The 20,619-nt window shown below is 34.9% G+C and overlaps 4 protein-coding genes and 1 non-coding gene across 7 annotated transcripts; 2 read left to right on the forward strand and 3 right to left on the reverse strand.

Annotated features, from left to right (window-relative positions):
* Positions 1-51: 51 nt before the first annotated feature.
* Positions 52-5,239, reverse strand: LOC102623624 (serine carboxypeptidase 1-like). 2 transcript variants are annotated; one of them, XM_006473306.4, is made up of 8 exons: positions 4,786-5,239; positions 2,244-2,351; positions 1,869-2,137; positions 1,501-1,752; positions 1,114-1,220; positions 777-863; positions 433-538; positions 52-355 (listed from the first exon to the last, which is right to left on the reverse strand). In XM_006473306.4, exons 1-8 carry the CDS (start codon positions 5,168-5,170, stop codon positions 212-214), a joined length of 1,458 nt encoding a protein of 485 aa, XP_006473369.2. In that variant the 5' UTR covers positions 5,171-5,239; the 3' UTR covers positions 52-211. The 2 variants fall into 2 exon arrangements, with proteins under 2 accessions (XP_006473369.2, XP_052297721.1); XM_052441761.1 differs by lacking the exon at positions 4,786-5,239 and adding an exon at positions 3,118-3,141.
* Positions 5,240-6,037: 798 nt separating this feature from the next.
* Positions 6,038-7,626, reverse strand: LOC112495560 (serine carboxypeptidase 1-like; the record flags this gene model as incomplete). The annotated part of the gene is made up of 6 exons (XM_025096674.2): positions 6,038-6,301; positions 6,388-6,493; positions 6,588-6,683; positions 6,794-6,912; positions 7,019-7,261; positions 7,342-7,626. Coding segments are annotated over 6 exons (993 nt in total), but the record flags the coding sequence as incomplete, so codon positions are not given.
* On the reverse strand, positions 7,621-8,311 carry LOC102619875 (serine carboxypeptidase 1-like). The gene is made up of 2 exons (XM_025096675.2): positions 7,907-8,311; positions 7,621-7,830 (listed from the first exon to the last, which is right to left on the reverse strand). Exons 1-2 carry the CDS (start codon positions 8,283-8,285, stop codon positions 7,682-7,684), a joined length of 528 nt encoding a protein of 175 aa, XP_024952443.2. The 5' UTR covers positions 8,286-8,311; the 3' UTR covers positions 7,621-7,681.
* A 314-nt stretch (positions 8,312-8,625) lies between these two features.
* TRNAF-GAA (transfer RNA phenylalanine (anticodon GAA)) lies at positions 8,626-8,698 on the forward strand. The gene has a single exon. It is a non-coding gene; the product is annotated as a tRNA-Phe (tRNA).
* A 7,550-nt stretch (positions 8,699-16,248) lies between these two features.
* On the forward strand, positions 16,249-20,351 carry LOC102623920 (uncharacterized). 2 transcript variants are annotated; one of them, XM_006473307.4, is made up of 12 exons: positions 16,249-16,703; positions 16,790-16,897; positions 17,231-17,332; positions 17,470-17,586; positions 17,684-17,942; positions 18,049-18,203; positions 18,290-18,651; positions 18,756-18,855; positions 18,932-18,991; positions 19,180-19,263; positions 19,347-19,463; positions 19,836-20,351. In XM_006473307.4, the coding sequence occupies exons 2-12, from the start codon at positions 16,832-16,834 to the stop codon at positions 20,133-20,135; spliced, it is 1,722 nt and encodes a 573-aa protein (XP_006473370.2). In that variant the 5' UTR covers positions 16,249-16,703; positions 16,790-16,831; the 3' UTR covers positions 20,136-20,351. The 2 variants fall into 2 exon arrangements, with proteins under 2 accessions (XP_006473370.2, XP_006473371.2); XM_006473308.4 differs by lacking the exon at positions 17,231-17,332.
* Positions 20,352-20,619: the final 268 nt, after the last annotated feature.

Raw genomic sequence — 20,619 nt, forward strand, 5'->3', positions numbered from 1 at the left:
ACAAGATACCTTCTAGCATTTTGGAACAAAAGACTGAAAATAGCAACGCTGTATTCTAATGATAATTCATTTATTCTGGTTACTATTATTTAGGACATACAAGTATAATAGCATCGGAACTCTTCGTGCTCAGAATGCATAATGGAACTGAAATTTCAAATTGTGAAATAACTAATATGTCAAGCTGGGATAACAGTTTTCGATGTCTTTCTTAAGAGGAGGGAGGAAGATTCCCCTCGAGGAAAGATGAGATCATGATGAGAGCTCGCTGTGGCTGGTTAGTAGGAACCATATGCCCTGCCCCTCTAACAGTAGTGAATACCACTCCCTTGTACCCGAGCACATATCCACCAACCTGCGCAAACATCATATTATAAATATGTCGTCTAGTTACAGCTCTGGGTCTTAATGTGATTGAATGATCGTTCCTACCTCACCATCAGTGTACCATGGGTACCAAGCAGTTTCAACCGGAAGGTTCAGAGCATTGATGGAGTATCTAGAGGATGTCACTGGGACTCGCCCATCTGTGTCACCGCTGCAGGTTTCATTTTCAATTATGTATCCAGTGTTAGATTAGTACGCTCGATAACCTGTGGTCTTATTATTATTATTACTATTGATAGTAATTGCACTATGTGTCGTTTCAGTTGTATAGCTTCAACATTTGTGGGGGAAGTAGAATTATAAAATTTCTCCAGAGCATGAGTTTAGAAGAAAAAACTAAGTAGGCAATTTAGCAGGCATATAGGATCCGCCGATCCGGACTCACATACCTGTATATCCACACCCTAATTCCACTTGCTATCAGCTGCTGTATTGTTGGAAGCACAGTTGATGGGCTGTCGGTCCATCTCAAGTCGCTGGGAAATTCAAATAATCCCGAAGAAAAATCAGCTATAAGCCTTTAATATATTTCATCAGGACTTATATTATTAGTTTGTTTTATAATTTTATCTCGTTTAATTTTTAGTGTTCGGCGCAATCAATTTGAGCCCACACCCCTTGGATCAGAGGTGGTGCAGTCAAAAGAATTGACATTTGTGGAAGGGTCGAATTTTTAGCCAAAACATGTTTAACTCGTAATGTAATCTAAAGAAAAATTGGTCTTACCCGCAAGTTGTCCAGTTGGTATGTTTCGCATGAAGAGCTGCTTGCACCTCGGCAAGGTTTAAATAGGAATTAACGTACTTGTCGGAGCAGGGGTCATATTCGCTGATCTAATAACACAAGATCATACCAAGATCATTATCATCAATTGCTTGATCGGTTAATTTGTGCAAGGCCCAGTTGGTTTCAACGTGTATTCTTTTTTTTCCCCTTTTATTATTATTATTATTATTTATTTGTTCTCCTGAATTAGCTTTAAAAGTAGTAATTAATTAGCTGAAAATAGAAAACCAACGGAAATTAAGGTTCGTAACTTTATATTGATTTTATATTGAACCGAAACTAAAAGAATGGCGTGATTACGAGCATAAAATTAATCGACACACTTACAACGCCGGCTGTTGGAGGTGGTGGTGCTGATGATTTGCAAAGTGGAGCGTAAACGTTGTATAGATCAATCTGTCCATACTCCCTAACTCCTTGAGTTTGATATTGATCACACGAAGTTGAAAGTTGACCGGTCGCAAAGTCACAATATTTGTTAATCGCGGCATTGGTTTCATCGGAATTGAGAGCATGCGTCCAGAAAAAGTCAAACATTCCTTTGGTGCACAAATTATCATCTATCCAAGCATTCCCAATCTGCACATATGATCCAGCAATTAACATCAGTTTTTAACTAGCATTATTACTATAAAAAAAAATAAAAAAAATGAGAGATTGGATAAGCTTAATGAATTATTATTGGTCAAACTCACAGCTATGCCTTTGAGGTTGATGATTGTTTTACTTGTGTTCTTGGAGAGAATGGTGTAAGCAAGTTGAGGGACATAGTGGCCAGCATAGCTCTCACCAGTAATAAAGAAGTCACGGTTTTTGTATTGGGGAAATCTCTCGAACCAATTCACGAGGAAAGTATAAGAATCCTCAGCTGTGTTATTGTCGCCGAGATTGCTGTAGTCCGAAGAGGTATTTGAATATGAGAACCCGACTCCTGCTGGCGTCTCCAAGAATAGCACATTTGCCACTGCAATATACATATTTAACTTCAATGCGGGTTTTCATTTTGGATAGTAAAACAGAAAAAAAACATGCCGAACTTTCAAACTGGTAACAGCGTGCATGCATTTTACCGTTATTCCAAGCATATTCATTTCTGTATAGGGTTTTGCCATCGCTGTTTACTCTGAAAGGGCCCAGTTCTTCCATGGCACCATATCCAAGAGATGAGCATCCTGGACCTGTATACATCTCAGAAATTATTATGGGTTACTCTTTTCTTTTCTTCTTTTGGCTACTCAATGTGTGAGGTGAAGGAGACAAATCTTACGGTAAGTTTAGTCTTTTTTGCTTAATTTAGTTGCATTTTCAAGAAACAAAAATACTGGTTGCACAAGGTAGCAACACTTAATTACTTATCTTTGAATTATGCGATTATGATTTAAAATTAGCTTAGTCGAAAATTGTACAAACGCTTCTGAAAACAGAGAGAGTGGATGACATGAATAGACTTTTTTCCCCTCCCATTTTATAAGGAAAAAATGTAGACTTGATATGGATTTTTAAGTTACAATTTTTTATGTTAACGATAGTAATTATTATAGAAATAGTAGAAAGTAAATAGTAAAAGCAGAAAGTATTGATAAGAGAAAAGGTGTCAATTTACCAGTAGAAAAAGCAAGTCAAGGAGGATTCCATGAGTCGACGAGTTTGGAACCCAAAATTTGTTTACAAGTATCTAGGTCTAGTACGTAAGTTAGATGATGATGATGATGATAATTCAGAAAATGGCAGGCACTAATACGCGGTAATAACTGTTGGCACTGGTAGTGGATCATGCCAGCTCTATATCCAACTATGCGACTCCGGCCGTTTTCTTTTTGGGGGAAAAAAAGTATCTGATATCTATGGCCTAGAGAAGAAAGAGGACCACCAATATGACCTAGGCCGAACTTGTATATCCATAATGGACAATTCTAGCACATTATATTTGTAAAGGGAAACTACCTCCACTTAACTTTGTTTGGGTGGAAGGAGAGTCCCATGAGGTGGAGGGTAGCAGTTCGCACTTCACACCACCCAGCCATGTGGAAGTGGCTGTGGCTCCCTTCGAAATTGACCAGTCACTAATTAAGATGCAATCATGAACAAAACAAGCCAAAGCAAAAAAAAAAAAAAGATATGAGAGAACAATTTGAAGTCAACAATAACATCGAATTGCCCCGATAGTAATCTAGAATACAGTTGCTTTGACCTACGTACACTATAAATGGTGCTGGGTGGTATTTTTTCTGTGGCGGGCCATGAGTGGCTGCCTATATTATGTTTTGCCCCACAAATCCACAATTCATATTAAGAATTAACAATAATGGCATTCAGCACGGATAAGGGGGTAAGCACCCAAGTAAGATGGTGACAGCGAAAGGCTGAGTGAGTAGTAAGTCTGGGTACTCCTGTTTTATAAATATATATATATATTTCCTTGTTGGACTACGGCATCAAGTCTTATCATAATTTACATATCTAGCTACTGCTTAGTGGAAATTTCAAGATTCCCTGGGTGCTCTTTGCTTTCCGCAAGGATTATTTAATTGTTTCTTTTCTCTTATAATTTTTTCTCGATAAATGAGTCTTAAATATTAAATTTTAAATTTTAATATTAAACATTGAATTTTAAATTTTAATATTAAAAATTAATAGAGTTTTTTTAATTAAATTTAAAAAATAAGGAGAGACTAAGAGGGGAAAAAAACAAGGAGAGAATCCTAATCTCCTTCCTTAATGACAATCTTCAATACACCATTAAGAGTTTGTTTGGCATTATTTTTCATTTTCAATTAGAGTTTCTTTAGTAAATTTCGGTATTTGTAGAGTTTTTCAAAATAAAAATAAATATTTAGTTGTCAATCACAACTTTTAACAAAATCTGTATAATCAACATGATAAACAAGTTCTTTAATTAAGGTTTTGGAGAAAAATGAAGTAAAATTGTAACAACAGAAATATGTAAGTCAGCATTTTAAACAATTCAGCTCTTTTTCAAAAAAAAAAAAAAAAAGAAACCTTTGCAATCTCTATTTCAAAAAATTAAAATTTGAGCTTGAACGCAAATGAATAAATAAATAATAAGAATATTTGGTATTATAAATAAAATTAGAAAAAGAAAAATGCCCTTTTAGCCATAAGTCCAAACTAGTTGTAAGCCAATTTCATGGACGTCTATTCTAAGTTTACATTTCTAGCTAGATTAGGAGAAGCTTAATTTTCAGGAATCTTTTATTTTCGTACTAACCATTTTTTAAAGTGGACTGTGGTCACGCGCGAGTTTTGGCGATAATTTGTGTTAAATTTGCCTAGTTTAATTTCTTTCTCCTTGACACTCTGATTCAATACATGAACTCCACTAAAAGTCTCATACAACACAGAGCAATTTGTAGCACAGAATACATAGATATAATCAAAGATTAATTTATGGGTAGCAAGTTAAGGGTGTAAAGATTTTCTTTTAATCCGTGCGCGTCAATATCTAATACGTTTATGCATGGGGACTTTACAAACATGTGTGTGTAATTTGCGTAAACAGCAAGGCAAGATTTTAGAGGCATAAATGAGAAAATTAGACAAGGAAATTGAAAAAAGGATGGCACAGAGATGAATTTGAAGCGTGATATTTACCTCCATTTAGCCACAACACCAGAGGTTTGCTGGAGGAACTCTGCGGGGACTCAACGAAATAGTAGAACAATGCTCTTCCAGCCTTGGGGTCTACCGTTAAATAGCCTGCGTACTGATCAAAATCCACCCCTTCAGGCTGTCCCGGCAAAGTTTTTATCTTGTCAGCCTCCATCATCCCCTCTTGGGGTCCAATATCCACCGGAGACATAACATTTCTGACTTTTGATTGATCAGTCCACGGTTCTGTCCGCTGAGGGTTTCTGGATTTTTTAGAGTTAATCAACCTGTTGAGGTTGTCGATTTGGTTTGCGTAACAAGCCAATTGGTAGCAAGAGAGTGAGAGCAGCAGCCACCATGTGGTTGTGGTTGTGAGACTAACCTTCATCGTTTGATAGCCTTTTTGTCTAGCTTTTGGAGTGCCAAAAGAGTATATTAAGGGTTTATTTTTCTCTGATAGAGATGGCAGTATTAAGGTGACGCAACTTATATATATGTGGTTTGTACAGCTTGCACACTAATGAAAGAAGCAAACATGGGGCCCTCCATTTTGTTGTTGATAATTGTTCGAATTTGAAACGCCAGTACTTGGAACTTTGTTTGAGCATTTGGTAAACATCATCATCTTAATGGTCCAAATTTAAGGGCGCTGTTATTCTAATTCCTCCTCTTTTCTCATGGGAGAAAGGTGTATTTTGCACTTTTATAATTGGTCTTCATTGAGCTTCAGTCATTTTTGTTGGTTTAAAATATTTTAAAATATTGTATGCAGCTGCTCCAGAATCACACTGAACTGAAGGGAGGGCCTAAAATGGTGCCATTTGGGTATTTAGGTAAATTATGCCTGCATATTGATATATATCTTTTAACGTTTTATTTTGAAATAAAAAAAAAAAAGTTATCAATATGTCCAACAGGCCAGTCATTATCAGTTTTAAATTACTATGCATAATTTGAAGACTATGTTGTTGTTTTCTTGATCCTTTAGATGCTTTAGACCATTAATTAGCTCCTCTTATCTTTTACGGAATAAAGGCGCTGTGCTCTAGTTTTTTATTGACAGGTGGTCGTGATATCAAAAATTCAAAATCTGAAATCTTAAACTTAGAAGCAAAATTCTGAAGAGGCTTCATTTCTTGCCCTTACTTTCACGCGAGCAATAGGAGTGCTGTCAGCTTTATTTTGTGAGATAAGCCGTTGAGTACTGAGACTGGCAATTACCCCTTCAGTTGTCAGCTAAATCCACCAAGCATAATTAAGGAAGAAAATTTGCTTCCTGATTATTTTTCCACATAAGCTTAAGTATAAATTAACAAAGAAACTCAGGTACAAACTAACAAAGAAACAGTATTAGCAATCTTTCTCTTAGTTTTCTCTATGCAGGAGGTGGAAGCGTGCCGTTTATGAATGAGGAGAATAGCACCAGGGCCCGAGCTGGCTGATAACTTGGAACAAAATGTCCGGCGCCTCTTACAGTCACAAATGTCAGGTTTTGATATCCAACAGCATATCCTCCGACCTTAACATGAAACAAATCTACTTTAGTTTAATGATAAGAATACCTTTTTCAAATTAAAACGAATGCTTAGTTTCGCGAAACCTTACCTCTCCCTGAGTGTACCAGGGGTACCAGGCCGTCCTAACCGGTGTCCCCAATTTTTTAACGGCATACCTAGTGCATGTCACTGGCAAGGCACCATCTGTGTCGCCACTGCATATTATGGTAAACACTAATTAATTAAAGCTTGAATACTGAAATGACTTAATTTTTCATAGGATGAACATTTTCACTTACATTGCCGTACCTGTATACCCATATGCGGATCCCTTCAGCCATCAGCTCCTGAATGATTGGCAACACGGTTTGTGGTTTATCTTTCCAATTTCGATTTATTTCTCCACTGTTTTCAGAGGTAGCATGAAATCAAAAGACAAATATCTGATTTAGAAAATTATGAGACTGCAAGATACTAATTGAAACTTAACTTATAATTGGTATATAGGGCAGTGCCTGCAGGATTGCCATGGATAAGGAAGACCGGTGACGTTTGCATGTAGAGCTTCCTGAACTCGAGGATTGTTCAAGTATGTTTCAATATAATTTTCTGAGCAGGGATCAAATGTCGAAACCTGTTTGCTATTTCCTGTTAGCAGAGGGATCAACATACTCAAAAAAAAAAAAAAAAACTATAGATATGCTGCATTAGATAATTTATCCGTGTAAAAAAATACATACAGTATTAAATTTGGAGGAAGAATTGCACAAGGGGGCATAGATGTCATAGGAATAGATGTTGCCAGCAGCAGCGTCTCCTTGATCAATAAATTCCAAGCATACTTTATCTGAACTATTTAGTGAAGCAAAATTGTAGCTTGATGTAAGCCCGTGGTAGATTTCATCAGGCATGAGGGCATGTGTCCAATAGAAATCCACTGTCCCTTTCATCATCGTTTCAAGGTCAATAAGCGCATTACCCATCTAATCATCAAAACCTTTTTGTTACAAAATCTAACATAAAGCCATGGAATTCAAAGTATGTAAATATGTATGAGACTCACTGCAATTCCTCTTAGATTGATTATAGTTTGGTTGGCGTGCTGGTTGTTGTAAAGAATTGCCTGTGCAAGCTGCGGTATGTAATGTCCCGCATAGCTCTCTCCAGCTATGAAAAAATCTCGAGTTTTGTACTCGGGGAATCTCGCCAGCCAACTAACAAGAAATGTATAGGAATCCCGTGCAGTTCTTATGTCACCATTTACTTTGTAATCTGAGGTTATGTTTGAGTAAGAAAATCCAACACCGGCGGGGGATTCTAAGAAAATGATATTTGCATCTGAAAGTGATCATCAAAGAAATAAAATCCAAATTACGTCTATTGGTTATTTCGAATTTTAGAGATTATGTTAAGCAAGACAAGTGTTGAAACTTTAGAAACTCGCCTTTGTTCCACGCATATTCATTTTGATAAAGAGTTTTGCCATCTTTGTTAACTCTGAATGGCCCAAGTTCCATCATCGTTCCAGCTCCAAACGAGGAAAAACCAGGCCCTGCCCACCAGAAAATAAAAGAGATATAATTGTTTGCAATAATACTACAGAAAATTTAGCATGACAAGAAGCTTACCCCCATTGAGCCACAAGACAAGCGGCTTGGAAGAAGAATTCTGAGGTGACTCGACGAAATAATAGAACAATGACCTGCCATCCTCAGGATCCACAGTCACGTATCCTGAATACTGATCAAAGTTCACTCCAAGGGGTTGTCCAGGCAGGCTTTCAATTTTATCCTTGTCTTTTAGTCCATCTTGAGGGCTATTGAGCAAGGCTGAATGTCCTGCAACTGCATATATGTCCGAACTATAACTTGTCAGTGCATAATTGTCCCTCTCCTTGGATAATTCTTCCTTTATGAATTTCAATGGATTCATATCTATCCATCCATAGCACTTCCAGTTTGACAAGCACAATAGAGAAATCCAAATGATAAACGCAGAATTGGCCATTGTTACTGGGTTTGGATTGAGTTACACTATATTCGTATGTCTTGATTTCTTACTGATACCATAAGTTGATCAACTACAATTGACCATTATTTAGAAAAGCAGAACAAATAGTGTAGACTATACATTGTTGTACATGCGTCAATTTTGACTTTAAGCAATAGTTTATAGTTGAAAGATGTTGACACTGTCTTCATGTGGGTAGAATTTTAGTCAATAATATATATGCAAGTAGTTAATAATATTAGAATAAGAACCAAAATATTATTACCCTACTGCATTAACTGAAAAACTAGACGGGGAGTTGTTTAATAAATATTGTTTGCATCCAGACAACATCGATGCGGGGATAGCTCAGTTGGGAGAGCGTCAGACTGAAGATCTGAAGGTCGCGTGTTCGATCCACGCTCACCGCAATTATATTTTCGCGTTTTTTTCCCACAGTTTCGAAAAACAAATGGGCCAAGCTAAGTTATGGGCATACGGCCCAATTTTCGTAATCCAAAAAAATTAAAACACATTCTGCTACTATACAAGAGCAAGACATTGAAGTCCTTGATAGCTACACATAATTGAAAGAAGGAATTTCCATTTCCTCGAGCAGCTAAAATTAAAAATTTTATTGCCTTTTTGGTATGACTTATTTAATGACCATAAAATACTTATTTGATTTTATAAGTTCTTATCATAATTTTAGTTGTTCTTCAAGTAAGTGACTAACAAAGCAAACTATAATCAAAAGAACAATTTAATTGCTCTTACAGATGTGACAAGCAAAATGCATCCAACGCTGGATTGAAAGTGAAATAACGCCAAGAATGGTGATTTTCTTCTTATGCTTAAAATGGAAATATTAAAATTAAAATTGAAATTGCAGAAGATTTGAGCATTAGCTTAGCTAAGATAAGAGCTAACAGATTAACTAGATACCGGGGACCAATTCAATAGAAAGAGCTGGCACAAAAAGATTTATAATAATAAGGTGACAAGTAAGCGACAATGACTCGTCTATGTACAAACCCACCCAAGTTTTTCTCTTTGTTTCCATGTGTGGCCCTTGTCTCATTACAGTATACGAATGCCTCCGCTACCACTCTCTCAGTAAATTGTAACCCTATTCCTATTTCCTAATTCCGTGGCGGCTTAAGATCGAACGGCAAGTGTGGCCTTGCGGTGGTAACTGTGAATGAAGCACCCATATTAAAGTGGGTTGATGCCTTTTCTGTGACTAGAAAAGTGAAAACAAATAAATCCTACGAGGAACATGGCCCCGGGTGGCAATATTTTCCAGCTGGTATCCTACTGATTTTATTACCCACCAAGTGAACATTGTACCAGTTTTTTTTTTTTTTTTTGCTTTATCTTAATTGATTGAACAGGTGTTGCTTTCCATAATGGAGATTTGTGAATTGTAGAGGGGTGAATTGTAGAGGGTCCCTTCAGATCTTATTGCAAGGAGAGGAGGATGAGAGGCAAAGGTTAGACAGTGAACAGTGATTAACTTTTAACAGCTCGGGGGACCAAAACCCCCAAAGTGGCTTTGAGTTGAGTTGAGAGCTGCCACAATATGTAAAAAGAGACACCTAACCTTTTAGCATGTAGCTGCTTTTCCACTTTTAATATTTTTTTCATCGATTATCATCAGGATTCAGGAGTGGCACAGATCCAAAGTTATTATTCTATTTTCATTTCCGGAAACCCATGGCCGTGGATGGATATAATATCAATAGGACCACCTAAAGGCTAAAGCCAACCCAATATTCTAGAAACAGTGGTGCACATTGCTTCAGTAACAATCTCTTTGAAAGAAAGATAATTCACTGTAATTGTTGCTCAAGCATATGCAAATAAACAGCATCACTGAAACCAAAAAGCAAAAAGAGCAAAGCTGAAAAGAAGAAAAGAGAAGCTTTAGTGAAAGAGGCTATAAGGGTACAGTTATCATAGCGCGCAGTGGCATGACAAATCAGTCCCCACACTGGAAAAAAACTTTAATTAAAAGCTTATTGTAAAATTACAAGAACCTTTCAACTTTTTGGGAGAATCCATAACATGTATGGGTAACATCTGTTTGTGCAAGAAAAATGAAGAAATGGGCCGAGGGTTATTATTTACTTTTGAGGAATCCGTAGCACACAATCGTCACATCTCTTACTATTGAGTTACAGCAGCTCTAGAGCAATTGGGAATTTCATTTTTTTTTTCTTTTTTGGTGAAGAGTCACATACTTACGCCTTATTGATTCTTTTATTGGACCTACCCACCCAACATTGAACTTTCTCTCTCATTTTCACAAAATACTATGAGCACATTTAATTTACCCCAATCGGAAATTCAATCATGAGTCCTAGTAATCGAAATGTTAACGAGTGACACAGTGCTTTTCTTGTTAGTGGGCATGAAAATATGGAAAGTTGACGTTGGTTATTCGCAGGCGTAGGCCCAAATGTCTTGTTTTTTTTTTTTTTCTGGTGGAAATTAAATGGCCGTGCTTGGTGAAAGAGTGGTATATGAACTCAAGGGACCAAATGGCTCTTAGTTCTTATATGAAACCTCCCCTAAATTTCAACCATAGCTTGGAAATCAAATCTATCGTCTTCACCACTTGGTTGCCACCTTGACAGGGACATATAAACTTAAAATGACAACATAAATTTTGCGTTATTAATTTCATGTAATTTAATAATATAAAAAAGTTGATGAGTTTACAAGTGTAATTACTGGTTACCAAATTCTTAGTTATCTTTATTTTATAAAGCATGGCAAGAATAGGAAACAAACTCTTCTCTATTCTGACTACGCATACGAGCAGGGTCAAACCACATATCTAAACAAACTCTATGCCCTTACACGATTGTGGGATCGAACCTCATGTGCCATGTCTCTTAGTACTTCAATTATTTCACACACAATGACACAATGTAATGTTCACATTTGACATTCCAAATAATATCTTTTCAGGAAGGGGAAAAAAAAAAGAACATTCTAAATAATTTACCAAAGTTTTTTTTTTTAAATCTTATGTGATTTGTCATGCTTCTTGTAGATGGTCGAATTCTATGGCAATAAAATTTTCATAATATATATATATATATATATATTAGTAGTTTTCTGGTCAGGTATTTTAAAATCCGAAAAAGCTTTAAAACCGCCCGCACTTTAAAATTTTGGACTAGAACATTTCTCTCTCTCTCTCTCTCTATATATATATATATATTTAAAACACTTGAAACGAATGGGAAAAAAGAAAAGAAAAGATAATTATAACCCCTAAGATTTGAAAAAAATGATTATGCAAGGCCCAAAATTTTTATTAAACGGCATGAGGATCCCTTTTTTTATTATGATGCCCTTTGAATATTACGTTTAAAAAAATGAATTAAAAATTTTTTAATAGATACAAATATAATATAAATAATTTAATTAGTCTAGTAGATTATTAATAATATTAAAATATTTTTTGGAACATAAAATAATTAAAAAATGTAAAGTATTATATTTATATTAACAATATATTTGTGTTTATTAAATTTTTAAATAAATCTTTGAGTTAAATAGATTTTATAATTAATTCAATATTTTTTACATACTAATGACATTAAAAATGATTTTATACGCTTTTTAGAATAATTTAATTTTTTTATATTTATTTAAACATTACGTTTTTGTTCACTATAAATTTTAGCTTAATATAATAAAATATGTCAAATAGATTGTAAATTATCAAAATATTTTTTAAATAATAAATTTATTTTTAAATGTATCTATTATTAAATTTATTTTAACATAAAAAAAAGACAGTATTGATATCTTTTATCAAAAATTTAGAAATCTACATGATTATTTTCTTGACTTCTTCAAAAAAAAAAAAAAGTAACTTTAAGATGATACGTGAAGCGAAGCCCTTCAAAATTGAGTAGATTACATTATCAATCGTTGATTATTATGCAACTCTAATTCAATCAAACTACACACCTCGTTACATATTATATCTTCAAAACAGAGAGTAAGAACATTTCGACATGTAAAATCCTCGACGATCATGTAAATCCAAAACTCAACCAAACCTGTACACCTCTAATTAATAGATTACAAATGTCAAATAAAACTTTATACATTAAAATTAATATAATTTGCTTTCTTGAGATTGACATTTTATCTGCCTGGCGAAGCGTTACGCTCCTGTGAGGCTGTGACAACAACATTAAGTGACATTCACAAGCAATTTTTTTGCTTTTTGCCTTAAATACGTCTAATTTAATATTGTTTAGTCAAGGTCCAACTTATTGATAATCTTAACATTTTTTATTAATCGCAAATCCAATAATATACATCCACATACATGTATTCATGGCATCCAGCCAAGTTCTTTGCCTATTTTTTAAAAAAAATTAACTGGCATGCATACAGAAGAGGAGTCAGTTTCATCTTCGGTAATCAAGATTTTGTTTTGGGTTAATCTAACATTTACGTCCTTTTCCCCCCCAAAAAATTACAAAATTATAAAAACTATATCAAAGAATTGTCTTATTACTATTTTGTCTAAATCGAACATTATTTTTCCATTTTTCTCATGATAATGACCGAGCAATGGATTGCCGCCAAAAGTGGGGTGAAGTGAAAAAAAAAAAAAACAAAAATGATAATGTAGATGGACCAGAACACGTAAATAATTTACAATTGGGACCATATTGCAACAATTCGCATACTTTGTATTCCAGTTTTGATAATGGTAAATGGATTTTCGACTCAAAAAGACTAACAACTTTTTGTATGGAAGTAAAGAAAAATGATTGGGGGACTAAATGATGATAAAAACCTGACAAAAATATTCATAAAACTACGTCGTTTTAAGTTTTTTTTTTTTTTAAAAAAAAAAGAAGATAAAACTCACCCAATATAATTTATTTTATCTTTGCTAGGATTTAGTTCTAATATCAGTAATTGAAATTAAATAATAATGAACAATTGAACCGGCCACCTAAAAGTATTTGCCTTAAATGGGAAATAATTAGTAGTAAGACAAAGAACATGAATGATTCTGTACTCACGTAGTCTAATTATTATGTTTTCTCACATAATCATAATTCACCGACACAAAGGTATGGTTGTTACCAAACTGGATTGCGGAATCGATTACAAAATTTATTTCCAAAATGCTATTTATTTGTTCGTGATATATTACGTAGTGCTGGGAACAAGTCAATGCTATGCTAAATTGTCAAATTGTCAACTTAAATCTTAATTACATTTATCACTCATCTATTGAATAATAAATTTTATAACTTACAAAATTATTTAATTACTATTTAATAAATGAATATTACATTAATTGAGACTCAAATTAAAACGTAAGTATTGGAATACCTAACCTAACATTACTCAATTAAATTCATTATTAAATTGGCCGACAAAAATTAGAAATCTGGCTTCGTTTTTGCGGTCAGGCCCCGGGGCTGTCTTTTCGTTATTCTTGATTTATTATAATTGCCTCATCATAAATAAGGGTAAAATTAATCTTTTCTATACCCAAAATAAAAAGCTTTTAATTAATAATTGTACAAACCCAACTGATTTTTGGTTTACTTTTTAGCTTCGGCTTTCAGAGATCGCAATCATCAACACCATTATCAACAGCTAATACGATTTAAACATTAATTAATATTTATTCATTTGATCTGAATTCTGAAGCTAAAAAGTCACTGTCACGTGGCTACGAGTGGTGTGTCCATTATATTTATCATCGCTTTTTATCACCAACAAAACAATCATGACGACAGCGTCTCATTCCATGGGATTCTATATCCTCTCATTTTCACCCCAAAAAAAAAAAGATTAAATAAAATAAAATAAAAGATTGATAAATAAAATATAAACGAAACAATTAATATGTCATCTTTCATTTTCGTACTGCTGATTAAAAGAGTTTATATATATATATATATATATATATATATATATATATATTTAATATTGTTATATAGGACTATAGATATTACAATTAATATTTATAAATAAATTTTATAATTGAGACATTCTTCGTGGCATGTACTCTTCTGAAACGCTGCCTAAATTCTTTAAACCCTCTCAAATATTCGAGGGCTGTCCACGCTACTCATATTTCGTGAGGAATAAACTAACTTTACTTAATTATTTGATAATTGATGAATGATTGTAAATAAGCTTTATAAATATTTTTATGGAGACTCGAACCCTTATACTAATTATTTTAAGTGTAAGAATTCTCCCACAGGACCAAAGTTCCATTGGTGAGTTTATATATTTTTTTTGAAGGGACAGATTAAGATCATAGATTTGAGAGGTAGACATTGCACGCGACGTGGGGTTTCTAAATCAATATTCCAATCCGATAACTTTGAGCTTTTTGTGTATAAAAAATTTGATTCGTTTATGAAGAGATATTAATTTGCTGGATCCCTTTCCGATATTTCGTTGACTGCCTCATGCCGTCATAACTCAATTTATAAACCATGAAGCTGTGCAAAATAATATCGGGGTTAACGTTAGTCTCCAGAAAAAAAATAGAAACAATAATTGTATAATTTTTTTTTTCAATTACTCATGTGTATCGAACAACTCATTCTTGATAGAGAAATTTTAAAATACATATGAGATATTATATCAGTTATATAATAAGTAAATAATATCATAATATGTGTATATTTATTTTGAAAAACTATCATATAAGTGATAGTTGTATTAAATTTAACTATACATATTATGAATGCATTAATTGATTGTAATACATCTGAGATATTATAAAATTTCTCTACCAGTTGACTTTAAATGGCACAAATTAGGTACATTCAATCTTATAGTGAGCATGAATTTGAATGTAGTCTGGGCTAATAGCTACTTATCGAGAAAACTTTTGATTATTTCCATAAAATCATAAATAACGACGGATACTCCATCACATTGACCCAAAATGGAACAAAATTAACTCGTACGAATAATATTTTATCATTTTGCAAACCAAGTTAATTTGCAATACATTTAGAGCACGCACTGCAACTATGGGATAAACAGACAGAGACAACGAACCGCCATATTAAATGTCAAGTCCCGGCAAGGCTTGGACCAACTTTAATTAACTTCTTTTTCCCCTTAAATCGAAAATATTTTTAGTTGGCAAACATGTGAGTTGGGCAGCTTTTGCCTTCAAATACCAGCAACTAATCTTAATTTAATTTCCTCATTACACAATTACCCCCACTGACCCATAATCAAACATTTACTTCTAATTTTTTTTAACCCACACATGTCAATTAATAAGATTATTTCGAGAGAGAGAGAGAGAGGGTTCGATTTATATTCGTAGGCTACATTTCTTTGTTTGAGATAAATCTTGAGGGATCAGGCTACGGTGCACAGTGGCACCGTGCCACAGTTGCACCTAGCCGTTGGATGCAGTTGGATGTCAGTGGATCCCACCAATCCAACTGCATCCAACGGCTAGGTGCAACTGTGGTACGGTGCCACTGTTGCACCTAAGGGGAATCCAATCTTGAGTCCCAAGTCCAGCTTATTAAAGACAATTTTCCGTTCTCTCACTTTCTATTTGAAATATAAGTGTGTCGTGATTGAGCTCTTATTTTCTTCAGATCCGAATTTATGCTTTATAAGTTGAAAATTTTTGGATATGCGCAAATATATATATAGAAAGAGAGAGAGAGAGAGAATAGAATAGTTTGAAAGACTGTGGCTAGCGTTCTAAAAGCATAATTTTCTTTATTGTTCGTTTTTTATTATGTGTGTATATATAGAATTATTTTTATGATTAATCGAAGCGCCGCCCTAATGTTTGTTTTTTTTTTAATAAAATATTTAGCTGATATATTACTATTACTACAAGTACCATGAAATAAGGGAATTGGCAAAGAAATAGTAACGGTAAATAGTTGTGTAAAAAGAAGGAGATGGGGCAACGCAGAGGCACGCACGCTTACTGATCTATGATGACATGCATAGGATAGACGGAGAATACGGTAGATCCCGATCCGAAATCCCAATTCCCAATCGTAAAGAGAGAGAGAGAGAGAGAGAGAGAGAGAGTCGCTTAAATGCTAAAGAGTTCCAAGTTAACAGACAACGTACGGTCGTATATTATTATCAATATGTGCATCTTTTTAACAAAATTTAGCCAACCGCTTCAGCCTTGAGCTTTCACTCACCCACTTTGCCAGTTGCCACCTCTTTCTCTCCTTTTATTAGATGATATTCCAAGGCCACTGTCCACCATTCAGCAAGCATCGAGGATATTGTATTACCACACTAACACGCTCATCCTCAGGAGCTCCTCTTTCTCTGCCTCGTATTTGTTTAATGCTTCGGCAATGATCCTGCGTCGCAATTATTGAACTTCTCTTACATGCGTATGCATACAAGATTTTTAACGAGGTCTGCGTTTGATTCTCTTCTTGTCAAATTAATATGAATGCATTTCAATATGACGTCTTCTGATTTTTCTTTTCCCGATTATGCAGAAGTTGTCCCTGTTGTTGTGCTTCTGCAGAGGCTGTTAAAAGATGAGTAGAAGACTCAGGACTTCACTGCAATGCCAATCTTTTGAAGCTCCATTGAATCAAGATAAAGTAACCATTAATCACAATTAAATCAACTTTTGATCACATATTTAAACTGGGCCCCCTTAGCTTTTATTAGTATGATTGTTCTGTTCAAATTAAATCATGTAAATGTAATGTTGTAATTATTTCCCCATGGAGGCCACAGACAGAGGGGGGGTTAATATAGTTTCACATATATAATATGGCTTCAATTTCGATGCGGAGAAGCTAGGCTCCTGAAAGTGAAACGCTCCTAAAGATTTTGAACACTTGGTCTTGTTTTGATTAGAATCCGATGCTAGATTTTCAAATTGAATCTCGCGCTTATAAATTTCAATTTCTGGTGCAAATGCAATGAAGGAGAAGGTGGAAATGCCGATAACCAAAGTAACGGGTGCCAGAAAAACAACTGCGAGTCGAAGAGCTTCTAACGCACAACGAAAATATGCGTTGCAGCAAGATGTGGGGATGTTTTTATCTTTTTATTTATTATTATTATTTTTTTTGTCGTCTTAGTGACTGCACAATTTGCTATTTTGGATTTAATTTTGTTTTAGCTTCTTTTAGTGATAGTTGTGTTGAAATTTGGAATTGTTCAGGTTGATAAGCTGAAGAAGAAGCTTAGACACGAAGAGAATGTTCACAGAGCTCTGGAGAGAGCTTTCAGTAGGCCTCTGGGAGCTCTGCCTCGTCTACCGCCTTATCTTCCTCCTTCTGTCAGTAACAAAAATCACCATCCGCTTTGTGTTCTTCATTGTCGAATTCGATTGCCATAGTCGTGTTTGAATTGGGGGTTTCTTTTGGTTTTTGTAGACGAAGGAGCTTCTTGCAGAAGTGGCTGTATTGGAGGAAGAAGTTGTAAGGCTTGAGGAACAGGTAGTGCATTTCCGACAAGACTTGTATCGGGAAGCGGTCTACATTTCATCCTCGAAGAAGAACATGGAGATTTCAATTGATTTGTGTGATCCATGCGTTGATGATACAAATTCTAAACAAGAACAATCCAAGTTTTTAGCTCGAAATGTGGGTCGATCCACGACATCGGCAATAAGGCAATTGGCAGCTCTTTCTGGTAGGTGTCGGCACGACATTTACACTCACAATGTGTATTTAGTTAGCTGGTATTGAATTATAATCAAGCGTTTACATATTAATCCTCCTTGTTGATATGCTAATAGCTGATGGGAGGGGAAAAGAGAATCAATTGTGCACAAATTCTATGAAGAAGAAAGGATCCTCTGTTCACAAAGTCCAAACAGGCAGAACTCCTGTGAAGAGACCTTCCAATGACTGTAAACAGACAATGAGGCATTTAGATCGTCAGAAGATACAGGTTTGTGCTAACATTGATAACAATTAAAATGTTGTAGCGAAAATATTTTCTGACAAATGAGGCATTAAGTTGTATTTAATTTTCAGTTAGCATGTCGACTACAAAACCCAGAAAATGAAGGAGCAAGGACTATTAGTGTGCCGGATGAGAGAGAGTCTGGAGATGATGGTCCAAACAGAATTTCTGAGGACATTGTGAGATGTTTATCAACCATCTTGTTACGAATGAGCTCGGGTAAGAGAAAGGGCACTGCAGAAAATTTGCATTTTTTTTCGACGTTAGCATCTGAAGAAAGCAATGAAGAAACAGAGTTCCAGGATCCTTATGGTATTTGTTCACAATTTGGAAAGAGAGATATCGGTCCATATAAGCATTTATTTGCAATTGAGGCGGACTCTATCGATACTAACCGAACATCAAGTTCCATGTTCCTTGTTCGTAGATTGAAGTAAGTTGTTAAATAGTTTCTCATTTTGTTCGTGTTTTTTTATTTTTTTTAAAAATAAAATAAAATTCTTGTAGTAATGGCCATTTTGTATCCTACATTCTCAGAATCCTCCTTGGAAAAATTGCCTCCTTCAATTTAGAAAACCTTAATCATCAGGAGAAGCTTGCATTCTGGATAAACATTTACAATTCCTGCATGATGAACGTATGTTCTGTGTGCTTATTTTTGTTCTCGTCAATTCAAAGACAGAGAGGCAAATTCTAATACTGCTTTGCTTCAGGCATTCCTTGAGAATGGAATACCAGAGAGTCCCGAGATGGTTGTTGCACTGATGCAAAAGGTATGAAACATTTAGGAATCATATATACAGAAGTGATATTGTATTTCGTGTGCTATTATTTTGGCCTAGTGGTGTGTTTATTAGATGCTTGAAAGCTTAATCCCGGAAAAGTATATTGCTCCTCCACCAACTTGTAGCTTATAACATTATAACCACTATTTTATACGATCCCATTTCTTACTCCTCAGGCAACAATAAGAGTAGGGGGCCACCTGCTAAATGCAATAACCATTGAACATTTTATCCTGAGATTGCCTTATCACTCAAAATATGTAAGTGTTGCACATTTCAACTCAACCCTTCTCAGCTTGTTAATTAAGACTTTCTCAGCAACTTACCTCTACATGCACTACAGACCTTTTCAAAGGGTGCAAAAAATGACGAAATGACTGCCAGATTCATGTTCGGATTGGAGTTATCTGAACCCTTGGTAACATTTGCCCTCTCTTGTGGAAGCTGGTCCTCCCCTGCTGTAAGTCCAATCATGAAATTGATAGATTTGGTTTCATTATCTACTTTATTCCCACATGCACTCTGATATCATTTAATGAAACTCTTCAGTGGTCCTATATTTTCTGGAATTTTATGATTAACTATCCGTCCATTACACAAATATTTGGTAAGAGTGTAAATTTTGTGTGTAATGCCGCATTCTAAGCCTTTTTTTTTTGTTAAGCGGGAAATATTTAATTACAGTTTATGCCGTTGTTGATTCCAGTTCAAGAATCTCTTACTGTTCGGCAAACCCCTTAATGTTTATATCCTGAATTTATCCAGACTTATATGTAGGGAAGGTTTACCGATCATTCAATTACTGATTAATGACTATGCTTCGTATATGAAGGTGAGGGTGTACACTGCATCTGAAGTTGAGAGTGAACTAGAAGTTGCCAAAAGAGAGTACCTACAGGCTGCAGTTGGCATTTCATCAGAAAAGTTTGCAATCCCAAAGCTATTAGACTGGTATCTACTTGACTTTGCAAAGGACTTCGAGTCATTACTCGATTGGATTTGCCTTCAGTTACCATGTGAACTAGGAAAGAAAGCAATAAAATGCCTCGAGAGAGGAAAAAATGAACCATTGTCACAATTCATCCAAGTTATGCCATATGAGTTCAGTTTTAGGTATCTTCTACATGCATGAATAATTTTTGCACGTCTTTTGAAATAATTTCTATTTACATGGCTGTTTAGAGCGTTGTAGTTACAGTTTTGTACAGTGCTAGAGAATAGATGTTAAAATTAAATGTATAATCTGGATCTAGTTTTTCTTGTATGTAGTTGTAAGTGAAATAATGTTCTCTTCTGATATCAAATTCTTCTTGTAACTAGTTATTGATGAAAGATTTGTGTACAGAAAGTTGATTTCTGAATCAATTTAGATAACATATACTTCAACTTGAACTGTTTGCAAGCTTAAGTCAAGTGGTTAGATTTAACTTGAGCTGAATTGATTATGATTGGTTTCATAAACCAACTACACTGACAATGGAAACAGAGGGGTGGTAGTTTCATTAAAAGAGTTTTGGGTGTGAACAGTGACGGGACCATTACTGTGTCTGGAAAGTTAATTAATAGTGAACAGAGGAGCTGCCATTGTCCATTGAGACTAGTTAAGATAGAGGAAT

Source organism: Citrus sinensis, chromosome 5 (genome assembly GCF_022201045.2).
Source record: "Citrus sinensis cultivar Valencia sweet orange chromosome 5, DVS_A1.0, whole genome shotgun sequence".
Lineage (NCBI taxonomy): Eukaryota > Viridiplantae > Streptophyta > Magnoliopsida > Sapindales > Rutaceae > Citrus > Citrus sinensis.